Source organism: Mustelus asterias, chromosome 14, assembly GCF_964213995.1.
Source record: "Mustelus asterias chromosome 14, sMusAst1.hap1.1, whole genome shotgun sequence".
Taxonomy (NCBI): Eukaryota; Metazoa; Chordata; class Chondrichthyes; order Carcharhiniformes; family Triakidae; genus Mustelus; species Mustelus asterias.
Genome location: NC_135814.1, coordinates 31038795 through 31055790, shown reverse-complemented (window position 1 = coordinate 31055790; position 16996 = coordinate 31038795). Strand labels below are relative to the sequence as shown.

The window sequence follows — 16996 nt, the reverse complement described above, 5'->3', positions numbered from 1 at the left end:
TGACAGAAAAGCACACAAAACACTACTTCAGTGCTTTTTAACTTATGAAAACAAACCTGCGATTGATGAATTGAGATCCAAGCCTACCTGTTGTCAGCATGACAGTTGGGATGGTTAGTGTTGCGATTCGTGTGTTTTGAGGTGAGCAAATATGGAACTGGCTGTGATGAGCAACAAGATGGAGAAAGCAGCCAATGATATGACTGCAGCACAGCACAGGCCAGTGCAGGTCAGGATGAGCCAGAAAAAGTCCAGTGAAGGAGCAAATAATCCAAACAAATGGAGTCCAGTGAGTCCAAGTTCTGAGATGCACGCAATCAAGCCCAGAATATAGCGCTAAACCCCCAGATGCATACGTAATAAGGTTGGGGCCAGAAGATATGGTGTGGTTTCACAGTGGGACACACTCGCTCCCACCACCGCTCCCCCCCCCCCCGCCGCCCCCAACCCCACCCCAACCCTGCCATGGGACTTATTCTCCGATGGAAGAACTCTGCCCACCATTTTAAATTTATGTGTATGTTAAGTTCCATGTTATGAACAGCTGAAAATTAACTCCTTCCGGCCAAGTTGAAGTGCTACTGCGCTCCTAAGATTATGAGACGTAATAAGTCGATAGAAGTATTTGAAGTGGCTCATTAATTACAAACATTTTTCTTCAAATTTTATGATTTATAAACTTCACCCCAGAGCGGGATTTTCCGGCCATGCTCGCCTCAAGGCCGGAAATTCCCACCCGAGGTCAATGGACCTTTGCATGGTCCGCCCCCTGTCCGCTACGATTCCTATGGCGAGCGGGATGTGAAAATTCACCTCAAAATTCAAGATTTATCTGTAATTATCTGACTGATTCTTTTAAAAAAGTGATTTTCATCCCCTCTTTAGCAGAGTTGCATTTCTGTCTCAGTTATTCCATTTAACACCTGTCATGTTCTATGAATGATGTGCACATTTAACCAGTTATAATTCAAAAGGAATTTTTACAATTTCACAATAATTATCAGCAACCAACAGACCAAAGCGGCACTTAGAGAATGAAACTAAGATTTAATTGAATTCGGGGGATTTGTTCTGGTCCTGCTTGGATAAGTGAGTGGGTGCCAACTGTGTGGACTGGATTCAGGAAATGCAATTCAAATGATTTTGAAATGTTGGCTCGATTTGCAAAAATTAAATGTGCTCATGAATCTTTAGGGTTTTATTTCAAAGTTGAGAGGTACATTGCACCATTGGTCTTGCACCTTTGAAATCTATTCCAGTCAGATGCAACAAAGGTCTTCTCTCTCAATTGACTTTAAGGCTCTTATGGGAAATGGGCTTAAACAGAACTGTTATAATTGTAGGCCTCAAAGTGGCAGCACAAAACTGTCCAGAATTCAGCTGGTTGTAAGCAGATTGTCAATTTCAGACAGCTGCCAAGAATGATGTATCAGGGCATGCTGTGCTAAAACAAATGACTCCTCATATTTCAGAGACAGAAATAGGAGATCTTTTAACTTGTACCTAACCTGATTTGAAAAATGTTTTTGAGGACCAAAAGGTATCGAAAAAGAAAGATAGATAAAAGGAAGGATTAGAAGGAAGGATTGGGGGTAACACGGTGGCACAGTGGTTAGCATTGTTGTCTCACAGCGCCAAGGACCCGGGTTCAATTCCCAGCTTGGGTTACTCTCTGTGCAGAGACTGCACATTCTCCCCGTGTCTGTGTGGATTTCCTCCGGGTGCTCTGGTTTCCCCCCATAGTCCGAAAGACGTACTGGTTAGGTGCATTGACCATGCTAAATTCTCCCTCAGTTTACCCGAACAGATGCCAGAGTGGGGCAACTAGGAGATTTTCAGAGTAACTCCACTGCAGTGTTAATATGAGCCTACTTGTGACACTAATAAATAAACTTTAAAAGAGAAAGGGAATGAAGTTTATTTATTTAAAGTTTATTTATTTGTCACATGTAGGCTTACAGGTAAAGCTCAATGGAACAGGATGAGGGGATGTTTGTGTAAAGCATAAACACTGACCTGTTATGTGCTATAAATCTTTTCTAACCTTTGAATCATCCCACCCAATCTTTAACAAATCTTTTACCTTTTATACTCCCGTAAAGCTCTTAATGTTTCCAGCTCACCAACACCTTTTTAAGGTCAATTAAGGATGGACAATCAATGCTGGCCTTGCCAGCAATGCTCACATCCCGCAAATTAATTTAAAAAAATTATAATATATGCTCATCTTTTTTCTGATCCACTTTTAATTCTCCTAAATTCCCTTTTCACCCTCCTATTGCATTTTACATATTCCTCATTATTTTCCCTTTTATTGTTAGCGCTAACTTTATCATGCACTGCGCGTTAAGTGTTGGCTTAGTTTTAATCGTGGAAGAGTTACTGAAGTCTAGTGCCCACAATTGCTAACCTTTCTCAGTTATTTTTTACATCAAATTGATATGATTATATATTGGTGCAATGGGTTGATGCTTCAACCCTTTGTGTCTTGGAGCGTAGGACATAATTTGGAATCCGTGGCCCGTGCGTAATTTGTCTCACTCCAGTCATTAGGCAAGGCTCAAGCAGTGGCCATGTCATAGGGCGCTATTTCACATCCTCGCTCAGGTGAGGCTCGTAAAATTGCGCCCGATGCCAATGGAGAATTCTGTTCTGCGAGCTTCGCCCTCTCCGATTCCCGGGCGGGTGAGGTGGTAGAATTCCGGCAATAGAGTCATAGAGGTTAACAGCCCAACTTGTCCATGCTGCCCAGTTCTTACCATTAAACTAGTCTAATTGGCCATGTTTTACGAGAGGTCAGGACTGCTATTATTCATCGCCAAATGGCCATTTACGGAGAAGTATTGGTGGAGCACTGGCCTATTGAATGGTGAGAGACAAAGTTAGTTACAGAAACTCCACTGAAAGCGACAAAATTTGATGACCACATGTGAGCTAAGTAATGGGATGAAGAAAGGAAGTTTATTCCTGAACCTTAAAGGAATCACCTTGCCAGAGCGATATAAAGGACAGTAAAAGTAGTTGAGCAGTTAGTGGAAATTTGTAAGTTGACTGCTGCGTACGTGTAGGCCACAAAGTGTTCTGCCCGCAGTTGGTGATGGTAATATGATCTTAGTCACTTACACTCTGAAGATTTTGAAATAATGAGACTTTTATGATATTTGAGTGAAATAAGCCCTACTGCGTCCCGTCCCTTTCCTTTCCTGATTTGTGGTGTATTCAGCAATTGTTTTAGATTGTATCTGATGATGGTTATGCATTTTTGTGTGGCGTAGCACAGACAATAAAAAAATTGATTCAATAAATTGAACACTATTCTAATGATACTGGATCAGAAGTAGCAGTTAAATCTTTAAAACGTGCTGTGCATGAATTGCAGGTCCAAGCTCAGCATGGAGGTTCTCATCTTATTATTTGCGGGTTATTTAATACCAGGTGCCATGAATAATGGATACCTTTAGGCCCTACATGAAGTTGAACTTATTATCATCGTGCTCATTGAAGCAAACCCTCGCCAAATTGTTCACGCAACCTGAGCTGCAAACAGCAAACAGGAACAGGCGATGAACCCAGAATGCATGGGTAGAAGTACCAATTTATAAGGGCCCTCATGAATTGCTGGCTTTAATTGAAAGGCAATAGCTGTGGTTCTTCAGACTCATGGAGGCAGACAGTAGGAGTTTCAGAGTGAATGGAAGTTACACCAGTGTATCAGTGCAGTCTGTTTTTATGCTGTGATTTCCCTCAGCGCAAGTTCAGATGAAACAGGCAGCTGTCAAGTTGTCATATCAACACCTTTACTAAAAATGACAGCTGAATTCAACAATACACGTCACTTTCCAAATTCAGAACTCCATAGTGAACCCCGTACGTTTTGGAGAATTAAATATTGACATTTTTTTAAGGAGAACAACTTATTAATACACCCTGAATGTACAATGCATTTTTATGACATGTCATAAACCCAAGGTGAAGGGTCAAATTCCAAAAGTTGAAAGGAGTTAAATGAAAAAGACAAAATGGAAGGTAGGTATTTGATGGAAAAATGCAGACTGAGGTTTAATCATGCCATTGGGATCTTTCTTTTCCTTTATTCAATCATGGGTTGTAAGCATTGCTGGCGAGGTCAATCTCTAACAGCTCTTGAGAAGTTGATGGTGAGGCACTGCAATGCTGTTAGAGGTTCAGGATTTTGACCCAGTAACAGAGCGAGCCTTCGACACTGAGTGGTCAGTCTGGTTTTATTCTTTTACAGCTTTTTCATAGCTGAGTGCTTGCCTGGCCATTTCAGAGGGCGATTGAGTATTTATTTTAATTGTGCGGACAGGCACCCTGCTGTGCTGTAATTATAGAAACCTAGTTGGTCATAGAAACCTAGTGACATGATAAGGAAAAATATTTAAAGTGGCATTTACCTGCATGCACTCAGAGCAGTAGAATCTGTGTGCTGTGTGACTCACAGATTTCCAAGGTAGTTCTCGAGCGTGAAGATTGCTTCTTTCTATTTTTTTCTCTTATCCTGACTGAGCACTTACTGCTCACCACGGGTGCTATGTTCATATTAATTCTTTGGACAGATGGCCAACTGGGAGAAAGGGAACATCAGCAACAATCACAGCTATCAAGGTGAGCAGCACATTGGCCTGTTAGAAACCAGCAGGTGAGGAGGGCTGTTTGTAGAAAGCTTTACCCAGACAACAGAGTCTCTAGGTTAAGGGTTAATTTCCTGGAGATCTCCCAGGAACTCTGCTTCAGGAGCTGATTGCTGACCTAGGCAGGGCTTACATTCTGCCGGGTCATTGGCCTGTGCTTTGCCAGTGGCTGCAAATGTCATAATCACCCTTAAAATATTTAACCTGGGGTCCTTTCAGGATATTGCAGGTGAAATCACCCACATCGCCCAATCTGCAGGAACCAGCTGCATCGGACTAGTCACCCATGATGCCAGAGAAAGACAGTACGCTATCTTTCCAATATACACAAACAGCCAGAATGAGAGAAGTCTGGGATGTGGAACAGAATAAAAGCTTTCAGAACACCTTACGACAAGCCTGGGCTTTTCTGGATAGTAAAGACTTCCTCCACTCCATCAATGTACAACTAGTGTACATTCACCGTAGAAGAATAATGCAAGTATTTGTCTATTTCACTGATGATTGTCATGACGCCTTTATCTGGAACATCCATTCCCCACCTCCGCTTTTTCCCCAATCCAGGAACATCAGAGAATGGCCACTAAAGGACAAGGGAGACGAGACCCCCCATCCCAATCCCACATCAGCCCCACTCCCTTGCCACAGACATATCTAATGACACCTCTCAATAATTCCACCACATATAAAACATACTGGTACAATCAATGCCAAAGCTCATCAGGAACATTGTGGAGAACATCATTGACATCTTGAGGTCAGGGTTTAGGTGTTTGATTGTTCTGGGTGCTCCTTACAACAAAGTAGGCCACATCATTGTACTTTGTAGCCTTCTGCACAACCTGACAATGCAAACAGAACTGAATTGGAGAATGGGCAGTAGTAAGAAGGGGCGATAAGGAAGAATGAGACGAAGATTAGAAAGAAGTAAGGAGGTGCACCACAATGCAGTGCAACAAGAGAGGCTAGGGAAACTGAAATGAAAACAGAAAATGCTGGAAAATCTCCGCAAGTCTGACAGCATCTGTGGAGGGAGAATGGAGCCAGTGTTTTGAGTCTGGATGATTCCTTCGTCAGAGTTTTGTCAGCATCCGCAGTAATTTGCTTTTATCTTAGGCTAGGGAAACTGTTGCTCTGTTAACTTTGACCTGGTTCTTTAATTGCAGTTCATTATGGTGCTCCCTCCCCCCTCTTCTTTTAATGATAATACCCCCTCTGCTTTTAAAGTCCTTGATACCCTTTCACTACTTCTTTGATTCCATATGAAAGATCATTAAAGCCATTCACCCAACCTTGACATTCAGAAGATGCAGACTTACCAGCTGCAGTGAAAACAAATTATGGAGCAGAGTCCCAAATGTGACAGATGTTATGCTTTTAATTCAAAATGCAACGTTCTACTGAATTCTTTCTCAACCAAATAATCAACCCTTAATGCTTTTCTTGAAAGAATGTTTGCCCAGTTATACTGCTCGTTTGTCATATTGCTTTCTTTGCCTTATTTTATCTCCATAAGATGGCATTGAATAATTCTGTTTGTGGCGCATTTGTGTAATGTGCGCACTTGTTGCTCAAGTATATAGATGATCCAAAATGTGAAGATATTGACGCTTCTGTAAATTAGCCAGAAGAATGTTTATTGCTGCATCAATGGACAAGGATTTGCAGCTGCCTGGCCACCATTATTGCAGCTATTGTTTGTAGGTTTTGCAGCTCTTGGATCATCTGTTTTCATGTGTAAATATTTGACGCTAACTCATTAATCAATCATTATTGGTTGCTGTCACTACCTCCATTGGTTTATTACATCTTTAGTTGTTTGTTTGTGATATATGTAACTGATGGCAAAATAAATGTATGCATTTTGCCATAATTTGAGAAGATTATGCTGTCATTATCTTTTCACTTTTTGCCATAAGAGTGCTGCTAAACCATGTAATCTTATTTGTTGCATTGCAGAACCAGTTTGGGTAAAGATAGTTTATTTCCACGTGTTATTCTGAATATTGTGTGCCTGATTCACTGAAATACTGTCCATTCCATTGTAGGTTTTAAGATGAGAAGACGCCATGTAATTAGGGAGCTCACTGGCAATGCTGGAAGATGCCCTCATCTTGTCGAATCCATTCATTGTGAGGAACCAGTCTGCTATCATTGGCACCTGCTTGAAGGGAGCCTCTGTGTGGCAGAAAATAATCAAACATGTGGCCGAGGAACCTACAATCAAACAATTCTGTGCAAGAATAACCAAGGTTAGTAGAGTACTGAGTCAGCTCAGATTGAGAATGTTGTAAGTATTCAGGCACTTATTTGATGCATCCGTTAACTTTCCATTTTTGGTCAATTGTTAAGTCTCAGTTTCATTCCTACAGTCCATTAATTCAAATCTCACTTTACTTTTTCCTTCAAAGTTTTTTGCTAAATTTTGTTTTTAATGTTTTCTGTCAATACGTATTTTGTCAGATTATCTCTCTCTCTGTCTGTGCAACTTCCAGCTTATCAGCACACAAATGTAAAAATAGCTCCTTACACAGCGTGTTTGAAAATATGGTGTTTTAATTATGAGGTTCATGAGATTGTTAAATTTCCAAGCTGGGAAAGGAAACAATCAGCTATAAACCATCGGGAGCCGGGAATCATTTTGGAATGGTTCCTAGAGAAATTAATGTCTGCTTAAAGGGTGGTAATGCATACCCGACATTGAGGTTTCTCAATTGTGTTCTATACAGTCTAAGTTGTGAAAAGTAATAGTGTTTAGTCTATACTTCTTTTAGTCTGTTTATTACAGTAAACATCTGTGAAATGGTGAACAATGTGAAATCTTGTCGTGTCGTCGCTTTAACTGTTAACTGGAGGCTTGAATTTGTTTTTAAAAATTATTGGTCTCCACAGGGGTCATAACAACAGACAAGTCAATCCATGATTTGTTACTTTGGTTAGGCACAAGCTTAAATTTCCTGCTCAATGTTAGTGAAAAAGTATCTGCATCAATTCAATTCAATTGGGTGGCACTGTGGTTAGCACTGCTGCCTCACAGCGCCAGGGACCTGGGTTCGATTCTCTGCTTGGGTCACTGTCTGTGCAGAGTCTGCACTCTCTCCCTGTGTCAGCATGAGTTTCCTCCGGGTGCTCCAGTTTCCTCCCGGTGCTCCAGTTTCCTCCCACAGTCTGAAAGACGTGCTTGTTACTTACATTGACCATGCTAAATTCCTCCTCAGTATACCCGAACAAGTGCCGGAGTGTGACAACTAAGGGATTTTCACAGTAACTTCATTGCAATGTTAATGTAAGCCTAATTGTGACACTAATAAATAAACTTAAAACTTAAACTCAATTAAGCCTTGATCCAAAGCAACTTTGAATTTAAGTTCTGCCTTTTAAGTGGTTACAGGGAAAGCATTTGGCAAACAAGAGATTAAATTTAACTTCCTGGCTCACCCAATGTTTTTAGGAGATTTAAACCTTCAGTCATGGTGGATAGAAATGGTCAATATTTCCATGTTGCTGTCTGCTTCCATTCAACTTGATTGAACCAAGGGGTCATATTGTTTAAATCTTTTCAATATACTCTCTGTATACGTTGCGTTGGGAGCTTTAAGAAAGGAGGCCCATGAAATTCAAAGCATCCAGCCCTTAAAATGACCACTTTAAGTGGCTGCATTTTTGGTTTCTTTTAGAAAGATTGAAAATCTTTTTCCAATCATTGTCAAGGATTGCATAAAGGGAATTGAAGTAGCGGTCAAAAAATAAGGCAAAATTAAATGTCAATTAAATGTGGTTAGCACTGCTGCCTCACAGTGCCAGGGACCTGGGTTCAATTCCTGCCTTGGCACATTGTCTGTGCGGAGTTTGTATGCTTTCCCCATGTTTGCGAGTACTCCGGTTTCCTCCCACTTTTGAAAGATATGCGGGTTAGGTGCACTGACCATGCTAAATTCTCCCGCAGTGTACCCGAACAGGCGCCAGAGTGTAACAATTAGGGGATTTTCACAGCAATTTCATTGCAGTGTTAATATAAGCCTACTTGTGACAATAATAAATACACTTTAAAACTTTAAAAAAAGATGGAGTTCATGTGGCAAGTGGTGAAGCAGTGCAGCCCCCACCAATTCTTTGTTTGTTACTGACAAAGTTCATGTACAGGCGCATGAAATGGATGTAAGGAAGTTTGACCCCCTTAGCACTTCAGAACATCTCTCCACATGACAAACTGTGCACCATATTGACAAGGGTAGTGGACAGATTGAATGTTGTCTGTCTGATCTACAGATCAGATTCGATCTACTTGGAAATACATGCAGGACAGGTGCCAATTATTGGTGCCTCGAGATGGAAGCACTCTAATCCATGAGCCAGCTTGTTAATGTATCGCTAGAAAAAACAGCTTTCTTTACACTGGTATTGAAGGATTACAGCATCAATCAATTGATCAGCTGGAGGAGAGGATTGGAAGCTATCGGAACTGATTCATCCAAAGTTGCTTTCTTCGATTGTTGATTGCACATGAACTTGAGTCAGAAGACATTAAAGAGAAGCTGAGAATTGCAGTCAGAAGTTGATTTGTTTAGTGTTTGTGTCCTAAGAAATACACTGCAAACACAACTATTTTTTAAAAAACGGTATATATTTTTCTTGAAGGAACATTCTGGAACATAGCCAAATGTTGCTGTTGGGGAAGGTTTATTCTCAAGCCGTTTGCAATCTCTTCTTTGTGATGTTCTTTAGTGGGGTGCTAAATTATCAGGGTTTGGAAATGTGGGAGTTGGGATGGAGTGGTCATGAGTTACCTACAGGATATTAGTAAAATCTATGACAGTGATATAGTGCCAACAGCAAGATAGATTGAATTTACAGCACAGGAACAGGCCATTTGAACTAACTGGTCTGTGTTGGCTTTTATTCTCCACATGAACCTCCTCCAATTTACTTCATTAAACCTCATCAGCACATTCTTAAATTCATTTCTCCCTCATGTGATTAATGGCTTCTCCTTGAATGCATTTTAACTATTTGTCTCAACTACAGATTTTTGTTTTGCTCATGAACATGGAGCCCGGTTACTTTCTTCAGGTTTTAATGGCCTGAATCTTGCACTTATCAGCTGTACCTTTTTTTTTACTCGTTCATGGGATGTGGGTCTCGCTCTCTGGGCCAACATTTCTTGTCCATCCCTGAGGGCATTTAAGAGTCAACCACATTGCTGTGGCTCTGGAGTCACATGTAGACCAGACCCCAGGTAATGGTGACAAATTTCCTTCCCTAAAGAACATTAGTGAACCAGATGGGTTCTGGCGACAATCATGCCCATTCATTAGACTTTTAATTCCAGATTTCTTTGAATTCAAATTTCATGATCTGCCGTGGTGGGATTTGAACCCGGGTCCCTAGATCATTACCTTGGGTCTCTGGATTACTAGTCGAGTGACAATACCACTATGCCACCACCTACACATGATCTACACCCTGCATGCATCCAACATCCCTCCCCACTGAACACCCTGCCATGCAACTAACACGCCCCCCCACCATGAAAACTTCCCCCTGGCACTGCCGCTGGCACTGCCCTGGCGGTGCTAGGGAATGCCTGGGGCCTGTGCCCAGGAATGACCCTTTCCCCCTCTGAGCCAAGCACTCACCTGAACTCCTCTGACGGGTTCTGCTCGCTAGGTGCACGCTGTGGGAGACCTGTCCTGCTTCACTTCAACATGTCCTGACACTGCTGTGATTGGACAATCTAATGGCGGGGGGAGTGGGGGGCAGAATTTCCGGCCTGTTAATTACATTTAAAGGTATTCTCATGGGGATCCCGCAATCAGCCGCAATGGCCCCCTGATTGTGATTCCATGTTGTTTATCTAATTAGCTGGTAACCAGTGTGGAATGCATGGTGAGAAAGACTCAGTGCTGCCGGAAAGGGCAGGACGACAGTGGGCACCGAAAGAAGTGAGGATGCGGGCGGGTGCTCCCTGAACGCTGACAGCTGCTGCAGAGCTGCAGTACTTTAAGGGAGGGTGTTAGTTGCATGGCAGGGTGTTCAGTGGGGAGGGGATGTTGGATGCATGCAGGGTGTAGATCATGTGTAGGTGGTGGCATAGTGGTATTGTCACTGGACTAGTAATTTAAAAATAAAATGATTTCAATAAAATGCTGCAAATTGTGTCGATACTGCAAATTCAAGCACCTGACAACAGATCACATGGCTCCCCATTGCTCAAATGGCTTATTTTACTTAACCCCGGATATTTTATCCTGCTCTGAATGGAGTTTGTCAAGAAAACGTGAAGGCCAATTGGCCAATTGGCCCATCTGCCGTCCGTAAAAGTGGACAGGCCACATAAAGTCATTGACAATTGGCTTATTAATGAGCTTCATTCCCTGCCTGGGATCCGGAAGCTGACCGTAATGTCGTGCACAAGCCCGATGATGTCGGAACACATGCCGACATCTTCCCGCATTGTTTCACGAGATTCTGGGTCAGGCGCGCACCCGCACATTGGACGTAAAGTTCTGGCCAATGATCACTATCTCAGGCTAGTGTTTAACTTAACAATCTGTATTACAGGCCTCTCAAACGTTGTGAGGTATACCTGAAATATTGCCGTGACATAAACACAGTTAAAAGTGCCAACTCACTTGCCACAGGGACAGCAAGTGGCATTAATGTATTGCATTCTCCTGTATCCCAGCGTCTATTTAATTTTCTCACTCACTGTTGCCTGGGTGTGAGATTTTCCAGGAAGAACACATGAGAAAGCAGCAAACACCTATGGCAATCCCAGAATCCATAGCAGCAGTGAAAGCCCACAATTAAAATGACAGGCCAGTGACTTGAAGGCCAGAGCAGTGCTCAGAATTACTGCCACAAAGTATACATGTGGGAGATTGAGAAACTTCAGCTTGTCTATGTTGTGCCACATGAGAACTTCCCAAATGTGAGCAAGCTGTCAGGTTTGGTACATTGGATTTAATGGAATACTCCAAATAACATTTCAGAATGTCTGCTCAGTGACACCATAGCTCATTTCCAGGGAACCCTGTTTGTACAGTATGGTTGCACTCAATGGAAAATTATTTTAGAACAACACCATCACCTTCGTAAGTGATTTGAAAACTGTTTTCGTCCCTCCATGGAACCCCATCCCCACCTGTAAAGTGCTCCCTCTCTCCTCCCTAATGGAACACCCTGCACGCAACATCCCCACCCCACTGAATACCCTGCTACGCAACCAACCGCCCCCCCCCCCCCCGCCCCACCCACCACGAAAACCTCCCCCTGGCACTGCCGCTAGCAGTGCTGGGGAATGCCTGGGGCCTGTGCCCAGGAATGACCCTTTCCCCCCTGAGCCAAGCACTCACCTGAACTCCTCTGGTGTGTTTTGTTCGCTAGGTGCACACTGTGGGAGACCTGATTCATTTCAACATGTGCTGACACTGAATGGCCAATCTAATGGCGGGGGGAGTGGGGGGCAGAATTTCCAGCCTGTTAATTACATTTAAAGATATTCTCATGGGGATCCCGGCATTGAAAGTAAGGATTCCCATTACCTCATCGGCAGGGGGTGGGGGGCTCGTGGGCAGGGACAATCGCTACAGGAAATCCTGCTGGCGTAAATTGCAGATTGGGATTTTCCACTCCCGCTGCCGATCTGCCCCCGAAAACAGGAGTGTAAAATCCCACTCCTAACCTCTTTAAAGTAGCTTAGAACCAATCACCCATTTCTTATATGACAAAATGAATAATTTATTTTACACGCTATAGCAGAGTGAAATTATTGTAAGCATACTAGATAATGCTAACTTGCTTCTTATCACTTTTCGTTTACAAAGTCTCTGCATGTCATACGAATAACTGATTTTTTCATATTTATGCTGCTAAAAGTAATTAGATTAGCCATTGAAGCATTTCATTAATTTCCCATCTGAGACTGCATGTACTAAGGATAACACATGTTATCTGTGGGCTTTGGATTTTTGGTACATTAATTTCTAAGTACAGTTATTAATAATTACAAGTGACTAAGTATTAATATTTTCTCCTCTGTTACATTCAAAATTATCGCTAACTCTCACAGTGTTCATATACTTTTCAAACCAGACGCTGAATGGTGAAAGAAGCATGGAATTCCTAAGCCATGTAACCAAGGGTGGAATATAATTCCCTCCACAGAGGGGAGTTTGCAGGTGAGGGGGGTGTATTTAATAGGGTGTGGACGAGGTCCACTTAGGTCTGGGGCGCAAAGGCCCTTGGCTGGTTTTCCCATTAAGTTAAGTAGGAAATGAATGCAGACTTAAAGGCCTCATCCCACTGGTTTTGAACACCAGTAGTGGGTGGGCAAGGGCTTGTTATGTGTGAATTCCATTATGTGTGTTTGTGATCCTCCAGGGGGAGAGGGGTGCCCCATTCAAAGGCACTCATTGTCTGATTCGGGAACACAGCACTGGGAAGCAGGGGGGCCCACTGAGAGCCAGCTCCCTGCCCTTGCTGCTGAACCCGTCCCACCATCACTCACTCACCTGTGGCCCGGATCCCTCAGTACTATTTTAAGTACATCTTCCCACTCTTACTCCATTCCCTTTGGGAAATATTGGGGAGGCAGTTGAAGGTTCCCAGGCTCTTTATCATTCACTGAATGGGTCATCAATACTCATTCTGTGGCCAACTAGCACCTTGGCGTAGGACCTGAATCCAGAAGTAGGGAGGCTACCAATGCACCACAAGACCTCCTCTGTCCCCTCATGATCCTAGGCCTCTGGTGGATGCATGGCTGGCAGCAGCCACCACTCTTGAGGGCGCTCCTGAGCAATGCATAGCTGAGCCTCGAATTGGCTGGAAGATCTTGAGGGGCAGGAATTCAGCCCCTCAAGAATGTCTGCCGCTATCCAACTAAGTGCCAATCAGGGCCTTCCAAAATGTGCTGATGTAGGGCTCCCTCTGGCTGTCTAGCAAATGTGCCTAATCCCCATTGCCTCTATTAAATACCACTCTAGAGGATATTGCAGGATACAACTTAAAATGTAAGTATGACACTTACAAGGTGGGGGAGTAGCGATATTAGTTAAGGAGCATATTACCGCAGTGCAGAGGGTAGACAACTTAGAGGGGTCATGTACTGAGTCGCTGTGGGTGGAACTCAGAAACAGGAAGGGTGCAGTCACTATGCTGGGGGTGTACTACAGACCACCCAACAGCCCACGGGAAGTGGAGGAAAGGATATGTCAGGAGATTCTGGATAGGTGCAGAAAACATAGGGTTGTTGTAGTGGGGGACTTTAATTTCCCTGGCACAGACTGGAAAGTGCTTAGAGCTGGGGGTCCGCACGGGGAGGAATTTGTAAAATGCGTACTGTAAGGTTCTTTGGAACAGTATGTAGATAGCCCGACTAGAGAGGGGGCTATACTGGACCTAGTTCTGGGAAATGAGCCCGGTCAGGTCGTCAAAGTTTCGGTAGGGGAACATGTGGCAAATAGTGACCACAACTCTGTTAACTTTAGGATAGTAATGGACAAGGATGAGTGCTGTCCTACGGGCAGGGTGCTAAATTGGGGGAAGGCTAACTATAGCCGGATTAGGCAGGAATTGGTGGATGTTGATTGGGAGAGGATGTTCGAGGGTAAGTCCGCGTCTGGCATGTGGGAGTCTTTTAAGGAACTATTGATAAGGCTGCAGGATAGGCATGTGCCTGTAAAAAGGAAAGATAGGAAAGGTAGGATTCGAGAGCCGTGGATAACCAGGGAAATTGAGGATCTGATTAAAATGAAAAGGGAGGCGTACGTTAAGTCCAGGCAACTGAAAACAGATGGAGCTCTGGAGGAATACAGAGAGAGGAGGAAAGAACTCAAACGGGGAGTTAGAAGGGCAAAAAGAGGTCACGAAATGTTCTTGGCAGGCAGGATTAAGGAGAATCCTAAGGCATTCTATTGATACGTTAGGAACAAAAGAGTTGTTAGGGAGAAAATCGGACCTCTCAGGGACAAAGGGGGGGAATTATGCTTAGAACCCAAGGGAATAGGGGAGATCCTAAATGAATACTTTGCATCGGTATTCACGAAGGAGAGGAGCGTGTTAACCGGGAAGGTCTCGGAGGGAGGTGTTGACCCGTTAGAGAAAATCTTCATTACAAGAGAGGAAGTGTTAGGTTTTTTAGGGAACATTAAAACTGACAAAGCCCCAGGGCCTGATGGCATCTATCCTCGACTGCTCAGGGAGACGAGAGATGAAATTGCTGGGCCTCTGATGGAAATTTTGTCGCTTCTTTGGACACGGGTGAGGTCCCTGAGGATTGGAGGATAGCGAATGTGGTCCCATTGTTTAAGAAGGGTAGCAGGGATAACCCAGGAAATTATAGGCCGGTGAGCTTGACGTCCGTGGTAGGGAAGTTGTTGGAGAGAATTCTTAGAGACAGGATGTATGTGCATTTAGAACGGAACAATCTCATTAGTGACAGACAGCATGGTTTTGTAAGAGGGTGGTCGTGCCTTACAAATTTGGTGGAGCTTTTTGAGGAAGTGACAAAAACGGTTGACGAAGGAAGGGCCGTGGATGTCGTCTATATGGATTTCAGTAAGGCATTTGACAAAGTCCCACATGGCAGGTTGGTTAAGAAGGTTAAGGCTCATGGGATACAAGGAGAAGTGGCTAGATGGTGGAGAACTGGCTTGGTCATAGGAGACAGAGGGTAGTGGTCGAAGGGTCTTTTTCCGGCTGGAGGTCTGTGACCAGTGGTGTTCCGCAGGGCTCTGTACTGGGGCCTCTGCTATTTTTGATATATATAAATGATTTGGACGAAGGTGTAACTGGTGTAATCAGCAAGTTTGCAGATGACACGAAGATGGCTGGACTTGCGGATAGCGAAGAGCATTGTCGGGCAATACAGCAGGATATAGATAGGCTGGAAAATTGGGCGGAGAGGTGGCAGATGGAGTTTAATCCGGATAAATGCGAAGTGATGCATTTTGGAAGAAATAATGTAGGGAGGAGTTATACAATAAATGGCAGAGTCATCAGGTGTGCAAGTCCACAAATCCTTGAAGGTGGCAACACAGGTGGAGAAGGTGGTGAAGAAGGCATATGGTATGCTTGCCTTTATAGGGCGGGGTATAGAGTATAAAAGCTGGAGTCTGATGATGCAGCTGTATAGAACGCTGGTTAGGCCACATTTGGAGTACTGCGTCCAGTTCTGGTCGCCGCACTACCAGAAGGATGTGGAGGCGTTAGAGAGAGTGCAGAGAAGGTTTACCAGGATGTTGCCTGGTATGGAGGGTCTTAGCTATGAGGAGAGATTGGGTAAACTGGGGTTGTTCTCCCTGGAAAGACGGAGAATGAGGGGAGATCTAATAGAGGTGTACAAGATTATGAAGGGTATAGATAGGGTGAACAGTGGGAAGCTTTTTCCCAGGTCGGAGGTGACGATCACGAGGGGTCACGGGCTCAAGGTGAGAGGGGCGAAGTATAACTCAGATATCAGAGGGATGTTTTTTACACAGAGGGTGGTGGAGGCCTGGAATGCGCTGCCAAGTAGGGTGGTGGAGGCAGGCACGCTGACATCGTTTAAGACTTACCTGGATAGTCACAGGAGCAGCCTGGGAATGGAGGGATACAAACGATTGGTCTAGTTGGACCAAGGAGCGGCACAGGCTTGGAGGGCCGAAGGGCCTGTTTCCTGTGCTGTACTGTTCTTTGTTCTTTGTTCTTTGACATGATCTCCAGTTATAATTTGCAGCTGTAAAGTGTGCCAGACTACAATCAATGTGCAACACTTTGCACACCTACTTGGAAATGTTGGAAGCCTTACTTTAGCAGAATTGTAAGATGTAGAAAAGCTGCTTCCGTATTAGTTTTGGCACAGCTGACATTAATGGTGGCATGAAGAGTGAATGTAAATGAATATCAGGGTGTTTGGTTTGTTGAACAGTGCAGCTGTCCTGCAATCTACCGTATTCAGCAGCAACATCACTTCTGAGCACAATAAGAAGCCTCACAACATCAGGTTAAAGTGCGCCAGGTTCATTTGGTATCATGAGCTTTCGGAGCGCTGCTCTTTCATCAGGCGAGTCCTGATCACTCACCTGATGAAGGGGTAGCGCTCCAAAAGCTCGTGATACCAAATAAACCTGTTGGACTTTAACCTGGTGTTGTGAGACTTCCTACTGTGCCCACCCCAGTCCAACGCCGGCATCTCCACATCATCACTTTTGAGGGCAAAAGCTTTGCGATTTTTGCTTCTGAAGACTCCATCACAGATTCAATGTGGGGTTTAACTTTAGTACACCTTTTAATTGTGGATAAACCATACTCAGCTCGAAGTGGAACAGTGGGTTCCATGGGCGATCAACAGTTTCATGAAA

The 16996-nt window shown here is 43.8% G+C and overlaps 1 protein-coding gene across 1 annotated transcript in view; it reads left to right on the top strand.

The window, feature by feature from the left end:
• Positions 1-16996, top strand: part of thsd7ba (thrombospondin, type I, domain containing 7Ba) — a 624788-nt gene that overhangs the window by 141250 nt on the left and 466542 nt on the right. The window contains 1 exon segment of the mRNA XM_078229305.1: positions 6701-6904. Within this exon segment, the coding sequence (XP_078085431.1) occupies positions 6701-6904 (204 nt within the window).